We start from the raw sequence: 27,687 nt of genomic DNA, 5'->3' as shown, positions 1-27,687 counted from the left end.
GACTAGTTCTTCTCCATCGCACGTGTACATTAGTCGGACATTTTTCTGTGTAAGGTTTGCGGTAGCAGTGACAATCTACGTAGGGTCTTCCAAGAGAGAATGCGTCAGATATTCAATGCTGATTCAACGAGGAAACATCGCGCCCGTCTCTCTCTCACAGGGGTCGGCAACCTTTTGAGGCGGAGGCAATGAGAAAAAAATTGGTAAATTGACAATAACGTAAAGAACTGGAACAGATCATGTTTATTTTCAGCACGCATGTCACAACGTTGCAACTTACAAACATAGGGCACCAGCAAAACCTCTGTTGAGGTCAAAACTGCCATGTCGGCCTTCATATAGGACGTGACAAGGGGAACGTTTGCCGTCGTGCCGGGGGCCGCATAATACTGCTACGCAGGTTGCCGACCCCTTCTCTACCAGGTTAGGCCATAAAGAAATAAAATAATGAAATAAAATTAACTTTCCTCGCAGCGACATGGCATTCATGGTGATCGCAATTTTCTTGTCTTTATTTAAAGGAAGGAAATTGTCGATCTTACTATTTTACAAGACGCTATTCACATCTTTTCTCGTGGGACATCTTCCGGTCCAGCTTCCTCGCAGCGTTCACAATCGTAGTGAGAAAGGAAAGGGCCACTGCATTACTGGAGACGCGGGTCCAGCTCCCGAACGAGAAAGTGACGATCTTCGCGGAAGAAATGACCAGACTCTTCCGCCACACCGACTCTAACATGACCGAGGAGAAGAAGGTCCGTTTCCTCATGCGAGGAATAAGGCAAGAGCTCTTCGCTAGGCTTATGCGGAACCCCCCAAGACAGTCCAGAAATTTGTCTCCGAGGCCACAACAATCGAGAGCACGTTGGAAATGCGCACCCTGCAATACAACCGCCGCTTGATTCAAGACAGCGCAGCAGTTCCTGCTATCGGCTCCGACGATCTGCGCGAGACCATAAGGGCCGTAGTGCGCGAACAACTTCGTCGAATGTTCCCGTCGTGCCAGCCTCAAGATGCCTCGATCGCAGACATCGTCCGACAGGAAATCCAGCAGTCGCTGGGCGTCCCTGAGTCAGTGCAGCTGCAGCTGCAAGCAATGAGCTATGTTGCTGCAGCCCGACGCAACGCCCCCCATCCTCGCCCACGTCAAGACGCCGCGCCGATCCAGCAGTTCCGCCGCGAGGCACCACCGCCGCCACCACCTACGGTATATCGCCCACTATCCGGCCAGTGATAGATGCCGAGAAACACCCATGTTTGGCGCGCCCCTGACAACCGCTCGCTCTGCTACCACTGCAGGGAGTCCGGCCACACGTACCGCCGTTGCCAGTACCTACAGATGGGGCTACGCGGATTCGCCGTCAACGCGCCACGCCCGCAGCCAGGCGAACGGCCTCGCGAACGGCCTACCTCACCGGAACACAGTGGCAAGAACAACGACCTTCCCGCTCGCCGTCGCCCGGCCGCTACATGTCACCGCACCCGGGGCCGGTGGCCTAGCCCGTATCCGGGAAACTAAGGGCAGCAACCGATGGAGGTGCGGTTGCTGTACGACGAAATGCCGAAGATGCTCCGCGGCCGCCGACGACGACAACGCGACGAGACCTGCAGAACACGACGCAAAGCAGACGAAGCCCTGCCGACGAAACCTCGCAGACCGAAGAAGACCTGACGACGCTGCATGGAAGCACCGCAACAAATCGACGCAACCTTGATCCGATGCCGCGACCTAATCGCAACGCAAGACGGCGACATAGTATTCGACGGACACAACGTTACCGCTCTCGTCGACACTGGGGCCGACTATTCCGTCGTCAGTGGGTCATTCGCCGCGATGTTGAAGCAACTGCTTGGGAAGGACCAGAAATCCGCACCGCTGGAGGTCATTTGATAACGCCGGCTTTATCGCATTGCCGCAGTGTGCTTGTCAAGCGCTTTTCTGATACGGTCACTCTGCGTGAGCACCGTGATCGCACTACACGGGAACTGAGGCATTTCACATTCACATTAGGGAGTCAACAGTCACACGTCATTATCGATTTCCAGCAAGGAAGTGTCACTCCCTAAAAGGGGTCCGTAAATAGATACAGTGTGATAGCGCCTGGTGTTGCACCCAGGAACGGCGCACATGTGCAGCTCTCGTTGGGTATATATGTTTGACTTGCTTAATAAAGCAAGAACAAAGCAGTTGATAGTAAGCGCTAGTGTTTTCCCGGCCCTTTCTTGGCGCTGTCGCAGTTCGCGCTCGAGTTTTCCAAGATGTATATGTACCAACTTGTGCGTCTTTCGGTCTTACTTCATCTAATCTCTTTTGTTCCACAAGTGCATTGTAGCTGGCTGCTCCACACAATATTTGAACGCCGTGTTTGTTGTCCTCATTTATCCTGTCCTAAAGGGGTACTGATACGGAAATTTTCAGTTGTCGCTCCGCAGTGTCTTCACTCGCCGATGTCCTCGCAGGTGCCGTAACACTTGCGTACGTTCGAGCGCAGACCGCGTCCTCGTGACCGTAGCGTCGGCGCTGTCCGCAGCGCGATACACGACAATCTCGACGAATATGGCCAGTATTTCCACATCGCAGGCACAGTGGAGCTCTTCCCGGGACAACCAGAAGGGCTTGTTCACCAGCAACTCGCAATTGATGGGGAATATCCTCGATGTTAATGCCACTTTTAAGCTTCAGAGTAACGGTTCTCGTTGTTGAGCCTTTATCCGTAACTCCGTTCACACGCCATCGCTCACGAGTAATGTCTGTGACACGGCCGTAGGGCAGGAACGCCGCCCTCACATCTTCATCTGCTGTGTTGTACAGGAGCCAGTGCACTTTGATACGAAGATCCTTACTTGTCGGGTCGATGACAACACAACGTCGACCTTTCACTTTAACGTCGCTGCTTGCAAGCAGTCTTTTGGTCCCTTCTGAAGGTTACTGCCCAAACGTGGTTCATCTGGTAGGCACCCAAGGCGACTACTTCAGGGAGCAGACGTAGGTGGTCCAACGTGTCTCTGAAGTCTTCCACTCGAAATGGCCTTGCTCGAACATCACCATGCATGAAAACAGTGTTTAAAACAGAGCGTCCACTGGGCAGATTAGGCAGAATCAAACGGTACTCGTCATTTTCCATTGCAGCGTTCCTGTTACCGCGGTCTGACTCGGCCGCTTCAACCGCTCCTACGGAGCACGACATGCTGCGTCTGAACGCGTCGGTGTCCAGAAACAGAGTGACGGCATGTTCTTCGCCATGCTAACGGCGAGCTATTTATATACGCCATTTGCCGGTGGCCGTACTCGGAGATCTGTGTTACATCGCGTGTTTTCGTCATCACTAGCCAGATGGCGCGAAAGGCTCGAATAGCGTAAAGCCCCTTGATGTTGGAAAGTAGCGACGCTCCTTTATCCACGCCGGCTCATCCTCGCCGCGCCGTCAACCTCCTCTTTTTTCCCCCTCTCTTTCGCGGAGCTGGCGCATCCGCAACGCTGAATGGCTGCGACGCGCGATAGCTCCCAGTCAGGTGACCCTGACGTCACGAGAAGCGAGCGCAAGCAAACTTCGCGCGCTTTCAGCTGCTCACGCCCGCCATGAACCATCCAGACGTCAACCCTCCAGGCGTGTGTGTACGGGTGTGTGCAGGTGTATGCGTGTGTGTATGTGCGCATATGTGCGCCTGCGTTTGTATGTGCGTGTGCGCACGTGTTAACGTGTGAGTGCATGTGCGTGCGTTTGTGTATTCGCGGTGTTTGTGCGTGTACGCACGTATGTGTATGCGTGCGCCTGCGCGTGCGTGTCTGTATACTCTGTATCATTTGTGCATGCGCGTGCGTTTCTGTATCGCTGTGTATGTGCGTGTGTGTCTGTATCGCGTGTGTATGTATGTGCCTGCGTCTCAGTATCGCGTGTGTATTTATGCGAGTGCGTGTCTGCATCGCGTGTGTATGTGTGTGCGTGCGTGTCTGCATAGCGTGTGTATGTATGTGCGTGCGTGTCTGCATTGCGTGTGTATGTATGTGCGTGCGTGTCTGCATTGCGTGTGTATGTATGTGCGTGCGTGTCTGTATCGCGTGTGTATGTATGTATGTGCGTGCGTGTCTGTGTCGCGTGTGTATGTATGTATGTGCGTGCGTGTCTGTGTCGCGTGTGTATGTATGTATGTGCTTGCGTGTCTGTATCGCGTGTGTATGTAGGTAAGAGCGTGCGTGCCTGTATCGCGTGTGTATGTAGGTATGAGCGTGCGTGCCTGTATCGCGTGTGTATGTAAGTGCGTGCGTGTCTGTATCGCGTGTGTATGTATGTATGAGCGTGCGTGTCTGTATCGCGTGTGTATGTATGTGCGTGCGCGTCTATATCGCGTGTGTATATATGTATGAGCGTGCGTGTCTGTATCGCGTGTGTATGTATGTATGAGCGTGCGTGTCTGTATCGCGTGTGTATGCATGTATGTGCGTGTCTGTATCGCGTCTACATGCGCGTGTATATGTATGTATGTGCGTGCGTGTCTATATCACGTGTGTATGCGCATGTGTATGTAAGTGCGTGCGTGTCTGTTCGCATGTCCAGGCACGTGTGTCTATAACACGTGTGTACGCGCGTGTGTATGTATGTGCGTATCTATATTGCATGTGTATGAGCGTGCCTGCCTGTATCCCGTGCGTATGATCGTGTGTATCTATGTGTGTGCGTGTCTTTATCACGTGTGTATAGGCGTGTGTGTGTGCCTGCGTGCATGCATCGTGTGCGTGCGTGCGTGTCTGACAGCGGCATTGACACAAAAAGGCTTCGGGCTCACTCATTTGGCCCAATTTAAGTAAACCACCACATTCCTTCTTGGGTGCCTTCTTTTAGCTCATCAAGACCACAACTATGAAAAAAATTCTCGCCTATACTTTATGCTGGTTACATTATATGCGTTAATACACCGTGTTAAGGAAAGCCCAGGCGGCGACGGGAAGGTAAACCGCTCAGCCGCCAGTTGATATACTCATTTTTTTTTCGAAGCGCTTATTTGTATATACCGAAGCGTCATTAAAAATATATTTGTCACTTTGTTCTATCGGAAGCCCACTTTCGTCATGACTATTGCTTAAGAAACAGGTTCTCATTTGACGCTTCAAGGGGCCGATTAAACAAGCGCGCGCAGTGATTTTAATGCGGCTGCGGCGAGCCAGTGGAGGGTTCAGCGTGCCGTGCGCAGCGCGCCGGCCAGGGGAGGGGAGAAATCCGAAGGGAATTGAGGAGAAAAACATAGAGTTTCCTAAAATTAACTAGAGGGGACTCTGGCGCTGCGATCGTTCAGCTACCATGGGAATGATGGGTAGTACACAAATTTGCCTAGTCTTCGTGCTTGCGGCTTCAAACGTACTTGTGGCTTTGTTTATTGCTGTGTTTTGGAGTTCGTTTCGGATAAAAGAATGGACCGTTGTGAACTTCGTGACCAGGTTTGAATTGCTGAGCCTAATGAAGTTAAAGTGGCGAAGTGAAACTGCTGACTTTTGCTGAACTTTGTTTTTCGACAAAGCGGATGCAGCCGACGCGGAGCCAAACGGAGCCGAAAGTACGAAGTTTAGACAAATTTGTGTACTACCCATCATTCCCATGCTGGCTGAAGCGTCATGCGTTGCGGCTCCCATAGACACTAGCGCCAGAGTTCCCTCTAGTAAGTATTGTAGGAAACTCTATGGAGGAAAACGCGCGCGCGGAGGAGAGTGTCGCTACTTTCTAGATCAAGGGACTTTAGAATAGCGTAGTCACTGGAACGGGAAAAGTACCGGGACCTTCCCGCCTGCCGCCATATTTTGTCCAGCGCGGCCGAAGCTGCGGCGGCGCGGTGTTGATTTCACGTGGAGTAACGTATGTTTTACGCATTGCGTGCGCTTTTGTAGCCCCGAATGAAGCATACCGTTGTTCACTACCTGTTTAGGAAAGAAATAAGAGCAGTTTTCACTTGCCTACACGCGCACGCACACGTACTAACGCGATAAAGAAATGCGAACTGCGCGGCATTTACGCGCTTGGCTGTCGGCATTTATTAAATGCGAAGCATTTCTAAGCGAACTTCTGCGAGTTTGAACGTAGTATCTATCTATCTATCTATCTATCTATCTATCTATCTATCTATCTATCTATCTATCTATCTATCTATCTATCTATCTATCTATCTATCTATCTATCTATCTATCTATCTATCTATCTATCTATCTATCTATCTGTTTAGCCGCCCACGACTATGGGCTCTCCTGGCCGTTTCATTAATGGGATGTATACCAAATTTGGTATGCCATAACATGACTGTATGACGAATATAAACTACGGGCGTTAATGTGAAAATAATGACATGTACGCCATGTACGGCATGATTTACATGCCACGTTCATGGTGCGCTCGCGGCCGCTTCGCTAGCTTGATACACACCAAAATTGATATGGCGTGATAAGAGTGTATGACGAACATAAGTCACTGGTCATAACGTGCAAGTCATATGGCAGGCATGCCATGGAAAACATGATTTATATGACATAATCTCGGGGCGCTCGCGGTCGCTTAATGAAATGTATATATACCAAAATTGATATGACGAGATCTTTCTGTATGACGAATGTTAGTGGCAGGTGGTAACATGAAAATCATCACTTACACGGCATCACTTACTTGCCACGCTCATGGTGCGCTGGCGGCCGGTTCAGTAGCTGAATATACACCAAAATTGGTATAGCGCGAGGTGACTGTACGATGAACATGAATGACAGGGGTAACGTGAAAATCATGACATGCATGACATGTACGGCATGGTGTACATTACACTGTCTTTGTGCGCTTCCGGTTGTTTTGTTAACTGGATGTATACCAAATTTGATATGGCATGGGTGTGTGACGAAAATAAATTACAGGTCATGCGTTGTATATACCAGATTCTACATGCATGCATGCATGACAAACATGCGATATATGGTGAACTAGATGTAGCAATTTTAGCGCTGTTTCTCACCCGTAATCATGAACCAACCAGCCCAAATGCGTACCCTTCTATAGATGTAGCAAGGTCGACAGCTGGGCTAGTTGGTAAGGTTCCATAATATTTAAAGCAGCGCAAAAGACGGGACGAAGGACAAGAAGTTGACTCACGAACGCTTGTTCGTGTGTCAAGTTCTTGTCCTTCGTCCCGTCTTTTGCGCTGCTTTAAGTATTATGGAAGCAGATGGCATGACATGAATGACTTTATCTGCCTCAAAGCCGAACAAGGCGATATATGCAACTCTTTGCTGGCTGCTTCGCATTAGATTGATTCCCACAATGCTTGGGATCGGCCTTATTGGCACAAAAGGCACCATTATACATGGCTTGTTCGCGCTGTCATGAACTGGACGACTTGATACGGAAAAAAGGCACACACTGTCGTCCAGTTCCTGGCAGGGCGAACAAGCCATGTATTCGCACAAACTAGCCCCCACAGCAGCTTTACTTGCACAATTACACACTCACGTCACGCGCTACAAATCTTGGTGCATATCAAGCAAGCGAACCGGCCGCGGGTGCACCATAAGCATGCCATGTAAACCATGCCTTACATGGCATGCGTGCCATTATTTTCATGTTACCACCTGGTATTTATGTTCGTCGTACAGTCACGTCACGCAATACCGATTTTGGTGCATATCAAGCCAGCGAACCGGCCGCGAGTGCACCATGGGCTTGGCATGTGGATGATGCCTTACATGACATGCGTGCCATTATTTTCATGTTACCACCTGGTAGTTATGTTCGTCATACAGTGACGTCAGGCAATACCGATTTTGGTGCATATCAAGCCAGCGAACCGGCCGCGAGTGCACCATGAGCATGGCATGTAAATAATGCCTTACATGACATGCGTGCCATTATTTTAATGGTGCACACTGTTATTTATGTTCGCCATACAGTCACGTCACGCAATACCAGTCTGTAGCAGTCAGTTTTCATGGCGCACGGATCGTTATATGTGAGCCCAAAGGGTTCAATTTTACGCCAAACATAAGAGCTGCCCGGCAATGTTATTGTGCATGAACCTTCTGCGGCAACCACGCGAAACAAGCTGTACTAGTGCAGTGGAGAAGCAAACATTCCCCGAAACAACATTTGTTAATTCTCAGTGAAACGCTTCCCCCACAAAGGTGGGTATCAGTCGTGGGAACAAATCTTTCGCGCCGTATTCTGTGCAGCCACACAGCCCGTCGCTTGGCATGCTTTTTCCCGCTGGGAATAGCAAAGAGGGCTTTGCCCGTTTCCCGCCGGTTGCCGCACCCAAAAGCGCAGCACCCAGGCCTTTTTCGATGCCTCGACAGGCTTGCGATGAAGTGTCAAAACGGTACGGGTTGTCGTAATGTTCCTGCACGCTTTTCTGAGGCTATGAAAACAATCGCCCTTCAACGCGCCGTGCGTCGGCGGCCGGGACACACTAGCGAGGCGAGCCGGCTGTCCCATTTATGTGGCGAAGCCGCCGAAAGGGCGCGGCGCCGAAGAGAATACGAACGCGGTACTTTTCCCGTTCCAGTGGTCGTCGCCGTTGCGACGAGCGGCCGCATCTACAAGGCGTGATCGCTAGTGCGCGCGCTTATCTCGTGATCGCGGTGGTTTGTACGTCTTGCGTTGAGAGCACGAAGGTCACTTGGTTCACTGCAGCGGCCGCTTTTGCGAAAGGAGCGCGGTGCTCACGCAGCAATAAGTTACAAATGTGACAGTTAGTTCGTGCTCATCCTGTGTATGTTCGGTCCATACGTCCTTTCTGCTTAAGCAGCGCGTTGCAAGTTTCAAGCTGCTTGCCGTTCTTCGCGTGACATTACAATTTGTTGCTGTAGCATTCATTCCTTCGTACTTGGGGCTAAAGAATACACAACAAACGCTCAACTACGTTTGTGAAGACACGTTTCACTTTCGTCTTGTACCGATTCCTATGACAGAGGGATCAGCCATGTTTTTTTTGCAGAGGGAGGGAGTCTGCATTGGCTCCTGAGTAGCGCCAATTTTATGCGACATTTTTTTGTCCCAGGTCGACCGCGTACTGCACGACGTTTTTAATGAGGGTGGGGGGAGAGGGGGTTACGCGTTTTTAGATTTGTTGACATTTTTTTAGTAATAATAAGACCACCGGCCGGGGGCTAATACGGGGACCAGGTGGACATGATTTTAGAGCTTTTTAACCAGCATGGGAAGGGACTGTCCTTTACATATGAACTTCCTGTGCAGAGCGCACTGCAGTTTTTAGACCTTAATTTTAGCTATTTGGGACTACACGTGTGCTGGTCGTATCGACCTCGGGCAAAGAAAGGGATTTTACCTTTCGACTCGTCTCACTCCAAGACAGTAAAAAGAGCCATTGCATCACTTTGCCTCGAGTCTGCGTTGAAGAAATCGTGCCACCACGAGATGCAACAGAGCTTTGATGCACAAGTATCGAAGCTGCTGGTGGCAGGCTATCCGCCCACAGTGATCTCAGCAGTTGCTGAAATCCTGTTGCAGAAGTGCAAACAACGCGTAAACACAGACGCCAGTGACGCCAGTGGTTTCGCATAACCTCAAGAAGGTTGCGAACAAGCACGACGTTGGAGTTGTGTTCTCTGCCCCCAACAAGCTCGCCCGACTTTGCCCTCGCATAACTGCGGCGAAAGCAACAAGACGAGGATGCCAAAAAAGCACCTTTCCCCTTACGTGAAATGCACCTGCGGCGTAGTTATGATATGCCACAGTCATGTGGTAAAAGTTACGTCGGTCAAACCGGAAGGTGTACAAATGACCGTTTCAGAGAGCATGCTCTGAGCATAAAAAAGAAGGAGAAAACGCACTTAGCAGATCACGTGAGTATTTGTGGTTGTGTGGCATTGTTTCGCGAGGCAAAGATTCTTGGCAAAAGCCGCAATGAACAAGCCCGCCTGTTACTGGAGGCATTTCTCATTAAGAAGAGGGGGGCGCGGTGCGTTAGGGAACCTTCCGTCACTCTGCACTCGAACGAATCTAGCTTCATCGACACGTTTATGCGACAGAAAATCTGTTATCTTCATTTCTTGTTTTTTTCATTGAACGGGTCTGCGCATGTGCCAAAGGTATATACGGTATATATGTTTCATGACGACGTTGTGGAATAAACAGTTGCAAGTAGCGCTTCTCCCGTGTGTACCTTCCTTGTGTGCTGTGTTTGTATTGCGCTTATTATTTTTGTCAGTAGTTTTTCCTATTACTAGCTACCCCGTACTCCGAAGGGCCCACGTCCCTCCTCCCCCCCCCCCCCCCCCCCGCGGAAAGAAAAGCTGCTGGGCGTCCTGCCAGTCGCCCACCTCATGACCAAGCCTCTTACCGAAGCACTGTCTCTTTGGAAACCACCCCACCTGTGTAGCTCCTTGTTTATATCCACTACCTCGAAACCCTTCTGTTGACTAATTCGTCATATCTCTTTGTGTGCGTCGACAACCGCTCTTTGCAAGTTACTGGTACTTCCGGTACTGTGCATACTACAATTTGCCCCTGGGGGGACACGGCGCGCATGTCATCGACCCCTTTCTGAATTCAAAATGTCACAATATGTTCAGCGCCATCTGTCGACGATCCCATAGGGTCGATCCGCCATGTTCTGTCTGGCGCGCAGACGAAACCAGTCGCATATCGCAACCTTTCAGGTGCTAGCTACTGGTTTTTGTAGTGTTAGCTACACTTGCCTAGCTGGAGCCGATTTGGCGTGGAGCGCAATGAGCCGTGCTGCGCATGCGCGAGGATCAGTGATGTCACACAGCTGGGTCACCGCAGCTGGCATCTCACGCGCTCTCCGACACCGCCGTGCGCGGCTCGCCGCTGCTGGTCTGCGCCGCATTCGAGAGTAGTGATGTCGTAGACACAGTGGCGCCAGCGCGCGCGCAGCTATTCGCCTTTGCTGTGCAGTCGCCGTCTGAAACTGCGCTGGGGGCCGCTTGATAGCGCCTCTGACTGGCGTTTGCGGGTGGGTAACGCCATGGAGAAGGAGAGCGCGAATGCTGCTCGACGGCGCAGAAGAGCCGAGAAGCTTATCTAATCGGATCCCGAGGTAGTTGCCTGGCAATTAGCGGTTCAGCGTACGAACAATGAGCAGAAGAAGGCTAAACGTGCAGCAGAGACACTGGAGGAAAGGGAGGAACGTAAGCATGACTATTAAGCTAATCGTAGACAATCTGGAAAGCTCAGAATTATCAGCTGAACCTTTGCTAACGCTACGTATATCCTGGCATAGCCAAGCTAAGCCACTGCGAATTTTTTATCTTCGTTCTGCGATGACTTCCCAATGCTTCGTGCGCTGCTCATGCAACGAGAGAGCCCTGACAATGCAGGGAACAAGGTAACACTATTTTTATTCGAATTTATCAGTTACCTGAACGAAGGAAAGAATGTATCGACGCGATCTTGTTTCATCAAGAAGATCGGCAGTGTGCTTAGGATCGGAAAGTGCTCTTCAACCTCAGTTCTTACCTCTTCGTGCTGTTTAGTTGCTCGCCTGCAACATAAGCTAGACTTGCAGAACAATATATTACGATATATTGCCCAACTTCAATACTGCCCAACTTTCAATACTGTTGCAATATATTACGATATATGCATTTTAAAAAAAGACTGCCGACGTCGCACACGTGCGAGAGAACATGATTGATCAAGAATAGCTTGCCGGTGTTGCAGATCCACGAAAGTAAAGGTTTACGTATATAAACGTATTTACCGCGGACGCTGCTGCGTGCGTCCGCGGTAAATCAGTGCCGTCACACGAGACTCGATCGGCGCAAAGGTTCCAACAGGCATCTCTTTGCAAGCCTCGCAAGGCAGTGTGCGTCGAAGTACATTGTCCGCATGCCGCGTCAACCCTTTGCTTCACACCCCCTTATCCCTCTCCTTTTATTTCTCTTTTGCTTTCTTCCGTCAGCGTGCGCTGCGAACACAGAGCAAAGAGTTATAGATCCATACAGTACATTGAGCTGTATATTCGGTAGATCATCGCACTCATCTTTCCGCTGGGTACGCAATCTTGGCGCGGACTAACCTCGCATGCCGTTCGCAATAGCGCGCGATTATGCACGCGTCCGTGGCATGCGTAAGCAAAGAGCGCAATATTTTAAAAAGATATGTCAATAAACGCACACATATAGGGTTCAACAAAACCAGAACAATACTAAATCTCATTAATCATCTCATAAGATGCGGCTGTCGGCTCTTAGGTCGCGTTTTCCTGCGGTTTCCTTTGGTTGGCTGTTTTGCGTTGTTGGCGCTGCGGGTTGTTAATCTTTGTTATCCACCCCTCTATTTCTTTTTCTTTTTCATGCTTCACTTTGGCATATATAAGGTGTATCATTCTGCCATTAAAACCAGTTGTCAGTCAGCGCTTTTGTGTCCTTGTCGTCTCTCTTGTGGGTCAGTGTTCGCGCTGTTACCCCCTTAATCTGCTATACTAAATCTGCGCGATATATTGCGACCACAAAACATTTTAAACAACCAGTGTGCAGTAAAAGAGCATTACTCGGGCCGCTCTCCTTGTATACAGTTGAAACGCGCGATCAGTATTTTTGTTAGGCTTAATTTGCGGCACGCTACTCATGCACATGTACATGCCTTGTTTATTTCGAAAATAAAACTACGACGCACGCTTATGTGTAGGGTGTACAGGTACGTGCAGCTAAAGAAATGAGCCGAGGAAAGCAGCACAGGGTTGAACAGGTCGCACAAAAACAACGTGGTGTCGATATCTGACGTGCTTATGACGCGTGTAGAAAATCGCAGTGGGAAATACAGTGGAGATTTATTGCAGTGCAAGGTTATCTTAGACGTTTGACAGTCACACCTCCTCTGCAACGAAGCCTTTTCTTGAGCGCCTACCTCAGAGCGGAAGCGCACGACACTAAAGAAGAGCCATTCGGCTTTGCGAAGCGGTGAGCCTCTTGTAGGTGCCCTCCGAATGAGTTTTTAAGAGCGCAGAGCTCCGATATTCAGTTTTCGTCGATTTGTGGCAGCCCAGTGAGGCCCGCTGACCATTGGGTGCTAGATGACGAAAGAAACAGCCGCATTTTCTTTGTCCGGAATCACCGCCAACGACTGCGGCTCAGCCTCTCCGTGGCCTTTCTTTGCGCGACGATTCCGCGACGGCGCCCAACAAAAAATGGCGGACCCGCCCAGTGTTGCCGGAGCACGAAGCATTATGAATATCCCCTATGAAACACCTGAACCCGAATTACCAGCAAAAAATTTGACCAATGAAACTATTGTTCAGCGTTATTCAGGATACAGCTGCTGATATGTTCACCGTACCAATCAAGCTTAGCCGCGCATCAAAAACGCTAACACGTAGACTCAAATTCCATACTTCTTACGCAAGATGCTTCTTATTCAGGATGGGAAAAGCGCAGCGCAATCCATTCCTGTGAAGGATCTGCAGAACATACAGTACGCCTTCTTCTACGCTGTCCTAAGTACTCAGCTGGCCACCAAAGATCCTAAAGAACTGCAGAGTTTAGGTGCAAGGCCGCTGCGGCTGGATAACATCTTGAATGAGGTTGATAGGCAGCATAAGTACGGGCGTTACGTGCACTACTAGACTTGCATCAATTAAATATGGCGGAAAAGTAGATATTTACATTAAGCTGGAAGTTGTTCAAATTTTATGCACCTAGCTTACAGCCAATAAGATGATAAAGATAAAATTACGATCGTCAGTTTTATCAAATATGGAGCTTAGGAGAACCTTCTTACGATGCCTTTTTGTCTGCTCATGGTATGCTACTATGTTATAAATTATAATGCATCGAATACGCCAACACTAGCCAGCATAATTAACAGCATCTTTAAAACTAGAATTTTTCCACGCACCCTTAAGAACAGAAAAGTCATACCCATTTTTAAGAAAGCGGATAGGTCAATTATTTATAATTACTGACCTATTTCTATGTTATCATCCGTGAGCAAAATATTTGAGAAACTGTTTGTTAGTCGCCTGAATAATTACCTAAGAAAGTTTATTCTCTTGAACGACTGCCAATTCGGTTTCCGTTCTGGTAGTTCAACCGACTTGGCGGTAATCTCATAAAACTGACTACATTAAGAGTCCCATAGACAAAGGACTTATTGTTGGTTCCGTATTCTTAGATTTTTCCAAGGCTTTTTATGCAATTATTCACGGTATGTTACTAAAAAAGTTAGAAGCCTGTGGAATAACAGGACCAGCGTTAATCCTTCTCAAAAACTACTTGTGTGACAGAAAGCTAACAGTTTATTTATCTGGCAAGTTTTGAGACACTAAAACAATTATCCAGGGGGTGCCACAGGGCTCCATCTTGGGACCATTATTATTTATTCTCTATATAAATGATCTTCCCCTACACGCTTCACCCTCACAATGCATGTTATACGCTGATGACACTACTGTTTCAGACTTGGATGTATCTCTAACAACGTGAACTAATAAATTAAACAGTGCATTAGCTAACATCGCCACTTGGTGCCAGAATAATCACTTGATTTTAAATCCAAACAAAACTAAATTCATGGTTTTCCGTTCTCCTCAAAGACGACTACAATTTTCACCTCAGATAACCCTCGACTCCCACTTCATTTCGACTAGCGACTGTGTTTCATTTCTCGGTGTCTATCTTGATGAACAACTAAAATTTCACAATCAGATTTCACAAGTTAGGAAAAGAACTTCTTTTGGCATAAGAGCATTAATAAAAGCTACACATTTCCTGTTTACTCCTGCTCTCTTTTCACTTTATCGCGCGGTCATTCATAGTCATATCAATCACGGTATTGCTGCCTATGGCAACACATACCAGTGTCATTTCTCATCTATTCAACATATACAAAATTAAGCTCTGCGCATTATTTTTAACGTTAGTCGCGATAATATTAATATCGTACGCATGAAGAATAAATTGCTCACCGCTAATCATTTATTCGCATTTAACTTAATTACCTTGCTTTTCAGGTAAATATTAATGATCTCACCCACGAGTTTATTTCCTTATATTCCTTGAAGAATAATAACCCTACTCGTTTTGCTCAAAAAATAAGTTCTTGCTGCCTAAAGCTTATACTAATTATGGTAAAATGACAGCATCATTCTGTGCTATCAAAACATGGAATTCTCTTCCTCGCCCCATCAAGACATCACCATCTCTTACTGCATTAAAAAAAAACTCAAAGCGAATTTCCTGAACCAGTAATTATACCAATTATTCATAGTGTGTACCGTTTTTAGTGCTTTTCTCCCTTTCCTCAATATTTATAAATGAACAGTACGTGAAATGCATTGTTACTGTTCATGGTGTATTCATTTGCATGTTTTCACTGTTGGTATATATATATATATATATATATCAGATTGCACAAGTTAGGAAAAGAAAAAATATATATATATATATATATATATATATATATATATGATTATGATATTATATATATATATATATATATAATATCAATATTTACACAATTAGAGAACAGTTCTGTACGCTTAAAAATGTTGATGTCTCCGATTATGGTAATATTTTTTCTGTATAACTATTGTACTGTTGTTTTTAGGTTGACTTGATATTTATTTTGTTCATTTTCGTGCTTATTTTGTAATTTTTATCTAATGATCATGTACAGAGGGCCCCGGTACGGTTTTCTGACCTTGGGACCCTCTTCTGTATATCCTTAACGATGTAACCATACTATGCAAAATAACTATTTCATTTGATTGAAAAAAGAATACTCTGATGGAACTAAGACTATGAATGCTATGATGAAACGAATGGAAGAAAAACCGCTATGGGCGCTTTTTCTTCCATTCGTTTCATTAGGTTTGGGCGTTGCAGCTTGTCAGTTCAAACTGCACACTTGCTTTGCGTCACGACCTGCGAAATGCCGGTTGAATGCTTCACTAATACTTGGGTCTCCAAGGGCAAACCTTTTAATTACACGTGGAAGCAGAGGACGCCAATGGAAAGCGCCAACATCTTTTGGATAGGCTTCATTTAAATAGTTTTAGAATGCCCTCGTAACAAAGGACGGGCGAGAAATGTTTGCTGCAGGCGCGGCGCATTACGGATGACGAAAGCACGGGCGCTTCCCTCGATGCCCTCTTCCACCCAGGCGTGAAGGCAATCTGATACATTGCTGCAACGCATTCCTTGCCTAGTGGAAATTGACTCTCATTGCTCTTTTTTTTTCTTTGCTGATAAATAAACGCAGGAATCGTGAACCGCTTCCTGTCCTGGAACGGCTTCGTACCACTGAGCCATCTGTCGTTCGGAGTGTACCTAATTCACTACCCCGTGTTCCTCCTCACACACCACGTTGCCAGGGAACGCATCTTCTATTCCCATTTCACTCTGGTAAGCCACGTCTTCGTTTATTTTAAAGTAGGGGCTCATGCGCTTTCTGAATACGTACCGGGGTGGTCAAAAGTTCCCAGGCCACGCTGCCATAGAAATGCGCTGGAAACGTTTTACCACCCCGGTACATGTAACGAAAGCTCCTTTCTCATGCCATCATAATGGCCACTGCAAATGCTTTACATATTTCTACCTCGCAGGAGTGCGCCTAACTGGGATGGTTGGTACAGCGATAAAGGGCCCCAATTTTCGATCATAATACGTGTTAGTGAAGTAAACCTTGTGCATTCACAAACGAGATGGCGAAGTTTTAGCGCATTTAGTCGGGCACTTAATTTCTAATTCAATATTTTTATAAACACTCGAAAGTTGGACAACACTGGCGCACTCGCGAGCCGTGACGTACCACGCTGCTTCTTTCGCGAGCGTCTGCATTGCGGCGAACGATTTTGTACCGTGGTCAGCTGCGCGTGCAATAGAGTTTTTGTAGCTTTCTTTAACTTGGCATTGGAATTGAACGATTTGCAGTGGCAGAAACTTTGGTAGAAGACGACGACTCCGCTCCATGAGCAAATGACGTCACACACGTCATGGCAAAATAGCGGTCGCCGGCGGTGGGCGGAGTTTAGAGCCGGCGATCTCTAGGGCTCATTTTGGAATGAAATATTCTTTTACATTCCATTTTTCATATATGCACAGGCACAATAGACCCTCTACTTGTATTTTTCGCTGAAAACCGCAAATTGTTGGCGTTATGGCCCCTTTAGGACGGGAACAAACAGCGCTGTCTTATGATCAGAACAACAAAACGACAGACAGCAATGGAGCGATTTGCAGAATTCCCTCCAGTGCCATAACTGTAGAATATAAAGGTGTAGCGCGCATACTTAGCGTATGTTGCCCATCATTGCATCCGCCAGGCACCAGCATAGGCTATTTCGATTTCTCCTGTAATGCATGGGTTTCCAAGTACCATCTGTGTCCTGTTTACTTGTTCATTTACCGCTGGAACAGCGCCAACTATTCAACTTCCGCGTTGAACAATCCTAGGAGTCCTGACGTGATTAGGCAAAAGTTTGCTTACTTTCGTCGCAACAGCGCTTCAGTGAACATCGCTTAGTAGAACTAACGTTCATAATAAGAAAAACCCCTAATCTCATCTCATCGCAGGTAGCCATGCAGCTTTGACGATAACTGCGCGGGCATGGTGGCATAGATGGAGAACTAGCTGCGCAATACGGTTCATTTTAGAAAGTGAACACAGCGCACGGAAGCGATAGGCGTATGAAATAAAATAAAATGGTTGCACTGACATCGCCTGCCACAATCCCCCAATAAACACATCAAAACGCTGCCTAAATTTCACCTGCTTGGTCTACACAGTATACGTAACTAGCGCATCCTGCACGACAAAGCGCCTTGCATACTAAACTCGAGCCCTATATTCATAAATTCAGATGGTTAAAAAAATATATCCTGCCGTTTCATGCACCGAAAGAACAACATAAATATGTGGAACGCCGTAGTGGTTTGCATTGCGAATGAATTTTTCCCATCTCTAACCACTTTTAAATCGATGTAGACGGACCACCATAACCGCCAACCGCACCCCCACCTTCGGACTTGGAAGCTACGATGCCGAGTCGAGGCGGTGAAGGAACTTTTTCGACTTCTGGTCGTAAATCTGGTACATCTAACGTTGCATCATGATACCATACAATGGTTCCAGCAGATAATTATTGGCCTACAGTGGATACCGTTTAGATTTGGGTTTCATATGTAGACAGTTTTGTGCTGTGTAAATGTGTTGTGGCGCTCCTCCTGCTTGGTAAGTCTTTGCATGACCATGCTTCCCGAAAGATGTTCGCCCTGTAAGCTGTGTGTGAAATTGCTGATCCGAGCTACATCTCAACAAGCGACCTAAATATTCAACCTGTGCGTGTCTCTCATATTTTGGACGAGGAGCTACAACGTCAATCTTACATTATGGTGTCACTGGTGTTCCAAGTGTACGTATGCCTGAATCTAAGTAAAAACAGTCCAAAATAATAATTGTAAACTCGACTTCCTGCACAACCAGCAGGAAAGAAACAGGGAGGCAAGAAAGAGCGCAGACTACCAACTGTGTATTGTCAGTTTGACGAAGCCAATGTATATAGGCATGCCACACTGCGTCATCACGATGCGCACAACACAAAGTTCCATTTAAAGAACTGCACCGCTGACATAGCAGTGAAAAAACACCTCATTTGTACCAAGCGTGACAATTTTTTTTCTTCCTTTGCTACGTAATCACAGGGTGTAGAACTCTAATTTTATCTCTTTATTTTTTATCTTTTTACTACTCCAAGCGTGTGCGATGGCGCGGACAACACATTGATGTGATCGGGCGTCTGCCCTTAGGACCGGGGAGCAGCCTGGCCTCAGGAAGAAGTCGAGCTCAGGAGCCGGAGCTGATAACATTTATTTACATGATGATTTGGTAGTGTGTAGAAGCCTCGTGGTGGCTTCTAGCAGCCTGTCGTAGCATCGTCGTAGCATAGCCTGGAGCGTCCCGACGCTCGCGTTATAAAGCCTGGACCGTCCCAGGATTCCCTGCTGGAGGAAACACTCAAGTCCAGGACAGTCCAATCAACACGTGGGCTTCATCTCCGCCTACTAAACGAAAAGTAAGCACCGCCTCCTTCGCACTCCAGGAAAGAGAAGCGGCGCACCTGGACGACGGACGGCGCCTGGGAGGCGAATCAAAGGACACTATACACAGGAAGAAGGGATCGCGGCGGTGCACATTCCTGGAATCAGGCTGCGTTGTCAGGTGTGCTGTAAGGTGCAGTCGTGCCTTGCGTCGATAGCGTCGTCGGCGCAGCGGACGGCCAGCTCCTAGTCGAGTCACAAAGCCACAAGGGAACCATACACACAATGAACGGATCACTGCAGAAAACTGGCCGTGATGTCAGGTGTGTTGACAGTCGCAAGTCCCTCCTTGTCTCGATGCGTCGCCGGCGCAGGTGACGGCCAGCTGCCGGCCGGGTCACAAAGTCGCAGACACTGTATAGTGTGGGAAAGGTGCCCGATGAGGAATCTCCGGCGCTCGGCTACTTGTTCGCTGCATCTCGCAGAAGCCTGTACAAAGCAGTGCACAAGCGACTGCCTCCTCCGAGCAGCCTCGACTGCAAATAGTTCATCTTCAGGCCATAAAACCGTCAAACTCAGCCAAGCATGTCTAAGGCGATTGATGAGGAAAACTGACAGCCTTGAAGGGTTCAGGACACAATGGCAGTGTTGTCGCCGCATCTGGTGCGTTTCGCGGAACGTTGAGGTCGAAGAAAGCAGGGCAGATGCCGCCATACCATTCCAACGGGCCAGCGTCGCGAAGCCGTGAAGTCCGATCATAACAACATGAAAAGGCACAGTGAAGATTGTAAAAGCCATGGAAAATGACTAAAACTATAAAACAACACTATTCATATCATCCAAAGCCACCTACAAAAGAGCAACGACGACGAAGCACACCAGTGAAGCAAAACACCGAGAGAGTCACAACCTTAAAACCTTCCAAAAACTTTACAAATGGTCATATGGGAAGCAAAATAGGCGCAAAGAGTACACAGAAGCTAACCCTCATCTAAAGGTTAACAGAAGAAAATCCTTCCAAGGTGTACCTACAAAATTAAATATGGCCATTTAAGAACACGATTTTTTTGTCCGAAAGCGATATCGACGGCATGCTTATGCATTTGTCAATATACTGATAAAATACGCTTCTAGTATTTCCCTTTCAGTCTTTTCCCGTGCCTTTGCCATGGCTGATACATTGTCGAATGGGCCGGTACAGCCATGCGTCCTACAGTGAAAATCCAAATGACCACCATTCTTACCCCTTGAAACCAGACTGTGCTCACGCATGCGTTCGTTGAGGCATCGCCCCGTCTGCCCCATGTATACTATCCCACATGATAAAGGGATGTGATAAACTACAGCATAAATACACCGAGGGAATACATTTGCATGCTTTTTTGAGCACACCGCCTTCTTCCGTTAGGTCATTAACGAACAGATTTGCCCTAACGTTCTAGGCGCGGAAAACGCTCCATCAATACCGTACCTATTAGCAACCTTTTTCACATTGTGGGATACGTTATGCAGGTACGGCATAATATGTACAGGTTTCTTTTCCTTTTCTTTGTCTTTGGGATCACCACCCTTGTATTTATCTAGAAGGCTTTCGTAAGCACTGGAGATAATCAGCATGGGGTATCCAGCTGCGCTCAGACGAACCACCTGGGTCTTGAAACTCTCACGCATCAGATGCGGGCAGACCTTATCAAGGGCTGCTGCACAAGCTGACAGCACTATGCCCCTTTAATCAACTTTGAGCAAGCGCTTTCGTACGACAACAAGCCTTTCTTGGATCGCGGATTGTATTTGTAGCAGATGTGCTCCTTGGTAAACTTCAGCCGGAGGTCCAGAAACTGGATCTCATTTTCGATCGGCATTTCATGAGTGAACTCTGAGCCACTGATGTGTCTGATAAAAGCATTTAGGACATCATCCACAGCACCATGCACACGTTCATCTGGTATCTTCCTAAGCACAATAAGGTAGTCGTCGACATACCCGAAGGTGCGAACAACATCGAAAGAGGACAGCTCATCTTTTAGGCGCTGGTCGAAAGCTGCCAGGAATGTCACTGAGGACAGGTGCGACAGCGGAACCAATGCAAATTCCGGCTTTTTGGACATAGATACTATTTTGGTGGCTGATTACAGTGGACTCAAGGTAGAACTTTAGAAGTTCCAAAAAGTTATTAGGCAGACTGCAGTACTTATTTTGGAAATTCATTTCTCCGAATTCATCGATTGCATTCCTGACAGCATCAAAAAGGGCACCGTGTGGAATTGAGTAAAAAAGCACTTTCACGTTGATTGAAAAGGCCGTAGACGCCGAGGGAAGGCTTTCTTTTAACGTAGAAATAATTTACGAAGAACTTCGCACTAAGAAAGGGTCACCGCTGCGCAGGCCTCCAAGTATGCCCTGTAGGTACCGTGACACTATCCTTTGCCAACTGCCCTTCTCGGACACAATGAAGCGTAGCGGGTAGTCGTACTTGTGCGTCTTGCAAGTGAAAAAAAGACTGGAGTGACACACTTCCTGCTTTTGCCACTTCTCTGCGGATAACATCAAGGTTCATTTCTTTCAACAGTTTTTGAGTCGTACTCTCCCGTTTTTTTCGGACAAAAGTGCGCCGCCTTGAAGTTCTTGTGCACTGCTTCTAGTGCCTTGTTCTGGTACATCCCTTCAGGCAGAACCACGAAACCGCCCTCTTTTTCCGAGGCGAGAGCCATCGATTCCTTAAGTGCGTCGACGACGAACCCCAAGGGAGACCTTCATGTGTTGTCCGCGCTATCGCAGACGCGTGGAGTAGTAAAAAGATAAAAAAATAAAGAGATAAAATTAGAGGTGTACACCCTGTGATTACGCAGGAAAGGAAGAAAAAAAATTGTCGCGCTTGGTACAAATGAGGTGCTTTTCCACTGCTCTGTCAGCGGTACAGTTTTGTAAATGAATCTTTGTGTTGTGCGCATCGTGATGGCGCAGTGTGGCATACCTATATATGCTGGCTTCGTCAAACTGACAATACACAGTTGGCAGTCTGCGCTCTTTCCTTTCTCCCTCCTTGTTTCCTGCTGGTTGCGCAGCAAGTCGAGTTTGCAAATATGAACCAACTAGTCTGCAAAGAAGTATTGCTGCAAAATAATAACTAAATCAAACAAGGGAAGCTAGGTCTAGATCCAACGCTTAGACGCGAGGGCTCCTCTTCAAAGAGCAACAACGCTTTGTCCCCCAGAATAGTTGCTTCGACGAAAGTGTTGCTCTTTAACGTGGACTAAATACAACGCATGTTCTCTGTCTTTCAAGGGTATTTGCGATTGCTGCGCCAAGAGAACGTCAGATGCAATTTGTCTGTGATTGCTGCTTGAGGAACCAGAGCCTCGCGGAGGTGTTATTGGATTTTACGAGATGGTGTGTGCAGAAGTAAATTACCGACTTGTTTGATGCTCATAATAAATTCAACTTACCTTATCTTAGATAATTTTCAAGGGATTTTTAGAATCTTGGAAACATTGAGAGAGCAGTGAAGAAGTAACGAAATTAAATAACACCGACCAAATGAAAGGTTTTATAAACATTAAAAAAGATGTTTCGGCTTCCTTACATTTCGTTTCTTCTTCATGCTCCTTCCCGACCAGATGATGCTTCGTCAAACCACCCATTTCATCTGAGAGAGCAGTATTTTTGGTGTAAATTAACGCCATCTCAGAGTATCTTGTACACAACGTTTCATATACGCGGAAGAAAAATTAATTCCCTTAGCGAAAGAGCACAAGACCAGCCCACCTGGCCAATGCTCGTACAATCCCCGTGTTCATTTTAATTAATAGGGGTGTGCGAATATTCGAAAATTTCGGATGACCAATCGAATAACTTACTATTCGATTCGGAACTCGAATCGAATTGTGCATATTCGAAATACGGAATATTGTCACGTGGTCGTGACGTCGACGAACACAGCAGTCGGCGTTTGTAGGATGAAACTGTTTATTTGGCCGAACTTGTGGCCGCAAAATGAGAACTAGAACTACAGCAATGCACGCTGTACAATGGTAGCGGCGAACAGGGCGTCGTCCGTCGATAAACTGACAAGCGGTCAAGCGCGTCGGCTTTTATACAGGCGCTATCGAACTTTCCAGCGATATCGCTGGTGGTTGCGCAATCTCTAGAATGAGCTCGAGCGTTCGCGTCTTGCGCGCAATCTTAACAAAATCATCTACAACAATCGTGAAGCTTCTCGAAGAATGAGGCGCGGTTTGCGCTGAGCGTTGCCGACAGCCTTTGTGGGCGAATGCAGCAAAAGTGATAAGAAACGTACGTGGCAATATTTTTCAAATAGTTTTCGGATAATCAGCGCCGACGGGAGAACTCCAAATGAACGAAACTTTGGAACAGCAAAGGTAATGTTTGTTCTTTTCATCACTAAATTACCAATGCGCATGCAGCTCAAGCTGTTACGGGACTTTTATTACCAGGTGCTGACAATTGTTCCGAAAACTCCACTCTTACTTTGTTTTGACTGCGCTGCAGCTGCATCGCCTTAATCAGTCTTCATCTAGTAATAACTGAATGCAGGTACTGCGACTTCATGAGCCTCATGAATAAAAGACGCAAGTGTGTTTGCGTAAATTGTTCTTCAGCTTTCAACACTGTTTACATTCTTTCGGTGGCGAGGCCCATGTTGTAATGACAGGTTTATCTGTTGCATTACATCTTTAGCTGTACTCGTGGTGTTCGTTTCCAAATTGTTCAGTCGTTATCCCTCAATTTTATTTAAAAGCAGGCGACCAAGTATCACCTTGATTACTGTAGTCGCTGCTGTACGTCAACCTACAGGTACCAAATATTTCGAAGGCCCCGCTCGTTGCTGTATACGAGGTTGCCTTAGTTTTCATAGTTGTGGTATTTTGATTCGGTTAAAAGTAACCGCAAAGTTCTGTGAGGAAAGTTGGTGAATATTGGGTTCAAATAAAATATTGTGGAGTTCTAAGGCTTACTATTACAAAGTAGTGCCTCAAGGTGGCGGAAGGGTTAAGAACCAGCCCCTAAGAAGCTTCCTTTCCGTATGGATTTCCTCGTCGATTCGTGCTACAAACCGGTAGTTGTAAATTACCCCTTTCTTGAGTTCTAAGAGTGTTTTGAAAATGGCTGTCTTACTATTCGAAAACTGTTGGAGGAGTATTCGATTAGTATTCGTATTCGATTCCGTTCTAAAGTGCACTATTCGCACAGCCCTAATAAAGAAGGCTCTGCGTGTTTGCGTAGCCACAAACTTCACCAGGCTCGCACGGCGTTACGTTCTAGCGAAACGATGCTCCCGGCTGTACGCGACTGTAATGCGCCTCATCCGCACCAGCTAAATTGGAACACATGCAAATTCCCCATAGCGACAAAAAATGTGCCATGCGATCGCATTGATTGTTAGCGGCTAGCTGGTCAACTCTTGTCAGACGAAATTCGTACTTCAATGAAACGCCTCTTTTATGCAGAACCAAACTAAAAAACTGCCGTTCCGCTTGTCACTTTCGAGAAAGGCGATGGACCACATAAAACTATTTATGCACCCTTGTGAAGACAAGTCAAGTGGCAGTGGTTCTAAAATACCCTATTTAGTTTCGCGAACTTTTCCTGCGCTATATTTCAGCCGTCCATCCTAGCCGCCCTTCCTAGCGCTGGAACCATAGGCTCCACTTTTTAGCAGTGGAACCAATGTTAGTGCGATAGCGTTAAAGAGCTCGTTTCGCAGAAATTCCGGCGTCGTTGGTTGTGAGCGAAAAATCAGCGTTGTCCGTGAGCGAAAAATCTAGAAAGATGCAAATCGAGAGAGAATCGAACCCAGGCGTTCTGCGTGGCAAGCAGGTTTTCTGCCACACAGCGACGCCATTGCTTGAAACTGCTTCGGAAAAAGAAAGACTATATGAATGTGGGAGGAGTCTCTTTAACGTATGCAGTATTGTGTGGCAGAAGTTTAGAATCCCACCAGGCGTCACAACATGTGAAATGCGCGAGGAGTCGATGTTTTAAAGGCCATCCCCATTACAAACTCGGATGCATGCAGCGCGACTTGGACGGAGGCAGAAGACACATAATACACAGACGGCGCTCGTCTGTGTTTTATGTGCCTCCTGTCTTCATCCAAGTCGCGCTGCGTGTATCCGAGTATGTACCAACTCGCCTAAGTCAAAGTGTTATTGCAACCCATTACAAAGCGATCAGGCATAATTATCATTATGAGCAACAGCATCAGCTCCGCGGGTGCGCGCGGCACCTTACGAACGCGTACTGGGTACTTGGCCGATTCGCAAAAGGAAGAATTAAGGCGCACTTCGGAGTAGGCATTCTAGGACAGTTTAAAACGGGCAGTGTTACGCGCATAGGCCTTGCGGCATGGTTGAGGTGTCCGCCGAGAAGCGATCGCGTTCTACTCTTGAGGTCGAAGCTCAGGCGTCCTACAAGGTTTTTTTTTTTCGAAAAAGAGGGGCGGCATCTGTGATGAGAAATTAGGATGGCTCATCTTGTGAGCAAATAAAGCTTTTTACAGTTTTGTTCTAGTAGTTCCTTTAAAATATTACAAGAAAATATAACTTGCGAGTACCTAGACAGCCACGTCTGTGTTCGAGTCAAATACTATTTTGAATTTGGCATTTTCTAGTCTACTCAAATGCTTTTTGCTTGAACACATCAGCAACCTATTTCAGATTCTTGTTTGAAATATCTTGCGCAGATGTGACCTGCACATTTAGGCAAAGGCTTATATGGCTCACGAGTGGAAATATCCGGCGTTGCTGGTATAAGAGTGAATGGTACCAAGTTTCAGATGGTGCGGTCCCGCAGCTGCTGAAACATTGGGTGAGGTGAAGAAGGGGGGACAACCGATACACTGAGGCGAAACCGTTATATGGGCCATGAATGAAAAAAGGAAAGCAGGTGTGAACTCGTTGTGCCAAATGTCACGAATTAAATCAGGGAACGGGACTGCCAATCTTTAGTGAGCCAGCTATTAGGCGTGGCGCCTTGAGTGTGCTCTTGGTTGCTGTGATGCAGGTGTCTCAATGCTTTGCGGTCCTGGTTTGGAGCTACATCCTGAGCTACTTCCTCTTCATCGTGTGCGACGCGCCTACAGGTCACCTGGAAAAGCTTGTGTTCATGAGAGAGCGGCGGACTAGCGTACTGCGCACAAATGGCGTGGCAAACAGTGCAGTTGAAAATGGCGCCAGCGACAACAGCACTAACCACCTCGCCGTCAGTATCATCGCTACCGGCACAATCAAGAAGTTTCTGAGCGGGGCGCCTACCTCGAAGGGTGCCGCCGTAGCAGGCAGCGAAGCAAGCCGCGCCATCAAGTGCAACAGGTTCTGACGGACGTGAATCTACAGAGTCGACCAAGTGTGCCAATTCTGTAGTGAACATTTCGTTTGCCCTGAGCGACTCATGGATCACGATGCGGCGGACCTCATCAACGTCAAAGAAGGCAGTGTTCCAAGTGAGGGGTCGGTGTGCATAAAAAACAAAGTGTATATTTCCGATGTTCTCGCCTTGTGTTGCCAGTAGTGTTTGCTTGCAACTCCTAAGTCTCGGAGCATTTCACACGCCTCAGCCGATTATCCCCATTCGTGCATTTAAGAAGTTTAGTGGAGGCTAAAATGTGGTATCTTAACATTGTATCAATGTAGAAATGATGCAACTTCCTTCCTGGTGAAATAGCACCATCTCACTGGACGTTTAAGTGAAAATCGGCCCGTTCCTACAGCAGAAAGTTACGCAACTCATCATCTTATTCGCACAATGCTTATGTTCCTTGTGATAGATAAATTCTTTTTCTATGGAGACAGCGTAGCACGCTCTTCCTGGAACCACCGACGACACCTGCCGCAGTTGCAAGAAGGCCGATGCATTTTTTGCTCGTGCGTATGCAAAAGCTTATTTCAATAAGCCGGTCACGAATACGCGTTCAGCGGTAGAACTGTGCCACCGAATCCTTGAGGATGGTTATCGTTTGCTGCATTTCGGCGCTGCTGCGTCCGGATTGTGGGCGTTCCTATGGCTTTATTACTCGCTATGCTTAAGAGTTCGGGAAGCTTCACTGAGCACCCAGGAAATGTTGTCTTGATGTTCCGGCTTTGCACAGATGAGCATTGAAAATTATTCTAAGCTCCAGCAAAGCATGCGAGAATATATTTGCCTTTGACTCAGCCAGGACTTGTAGGAAGTACCATGTAATCTAAGTTACTCTCTAAAAGTCGCACAGTGAAATTCCCCTCTGTCATGGCGGTCAACCAATAAGCGCTCTGCTCCTTCAGATGCACTACATCTCTGCTACACTTTATTCGCACAGGGCTGCATAAACGTCAAGGTGCTTTGAATCAGAACATAAGCTGGGAAGAGCGACCACATATACCCAGTGATATTACGACATCGTAAAGAACACTGTAGTTCGAAAATGTTAGTATATCGGGGGCACTATCGAAAGTGATGTTTTATAAGTGTCATAACTAGCCGGGAGGCTTATGGTGGTGTAGGGATAACGATACGTGCCAATGGTGTGTCCACTGTACAGAGCTTTGTTAAAATAAAGTTTATTTCTTCGTATTATATTAACGTCTCATGAATGGATACCACAATACGCCTTGTTTGGCTCCAGCGCCAGCGATGTCCAAATTACGTATAAGCATGGTTGACAGATACAATTGAGTGAACTACAATTGTCTTGCAAACCAAAAAAAAAATGAATG

General features: G+C 47.1%; 1 protein-coding gene across 1 annotated transcript in view; it reads left to right on the top strand.

Moving 5' to 3' along the window:
* Positions 1-26,423, top strand: part of LOC119378589 (nose resistant to fluoxetine protein 6) — a 68,562-nt gene extending 42,139 nt beyond the window's left edge. The window contains exons 6-7 of the mRNA XM_037647670.2: positions 16,200-16,342; positions 26,000-26,423. Of these exons, the coding sequence (XP_037503598.1) occupies positions 16,200-16,342; positions 26,000-26,314 (458 nt within the window). The 3' untranslated portion in view covers positions 26,315-26,423. The remainder of the gene's footprint in view (positions 1-16,199; positions 16,343-25,999) is intronic.
* The last annotated feature ends 1,264 nt before the right edge of the window (positions 26,424-27,687 follow it).

Source organism: Rhipicephalus sanguineus, unplaced genomic scaffold (genome assembly GCF_013339695.2).
Source record: "Rhipicephalus sanguineus isolate Rsan-2018 unplaced genomic scaffold, BIME_Rsan_1.4 Seq8890, whole genome shotgun sequence".
Lineage (NCBI taxonomy): Eukaryota > Metazoa > Arthropoda > Arachnida > Ixodida > Ixodidae > Rhipicephalus > Rhipicephalus sanguineus.
This window is presented reverse-complemented; position numbering and strand designations above follow the sequence as displayed.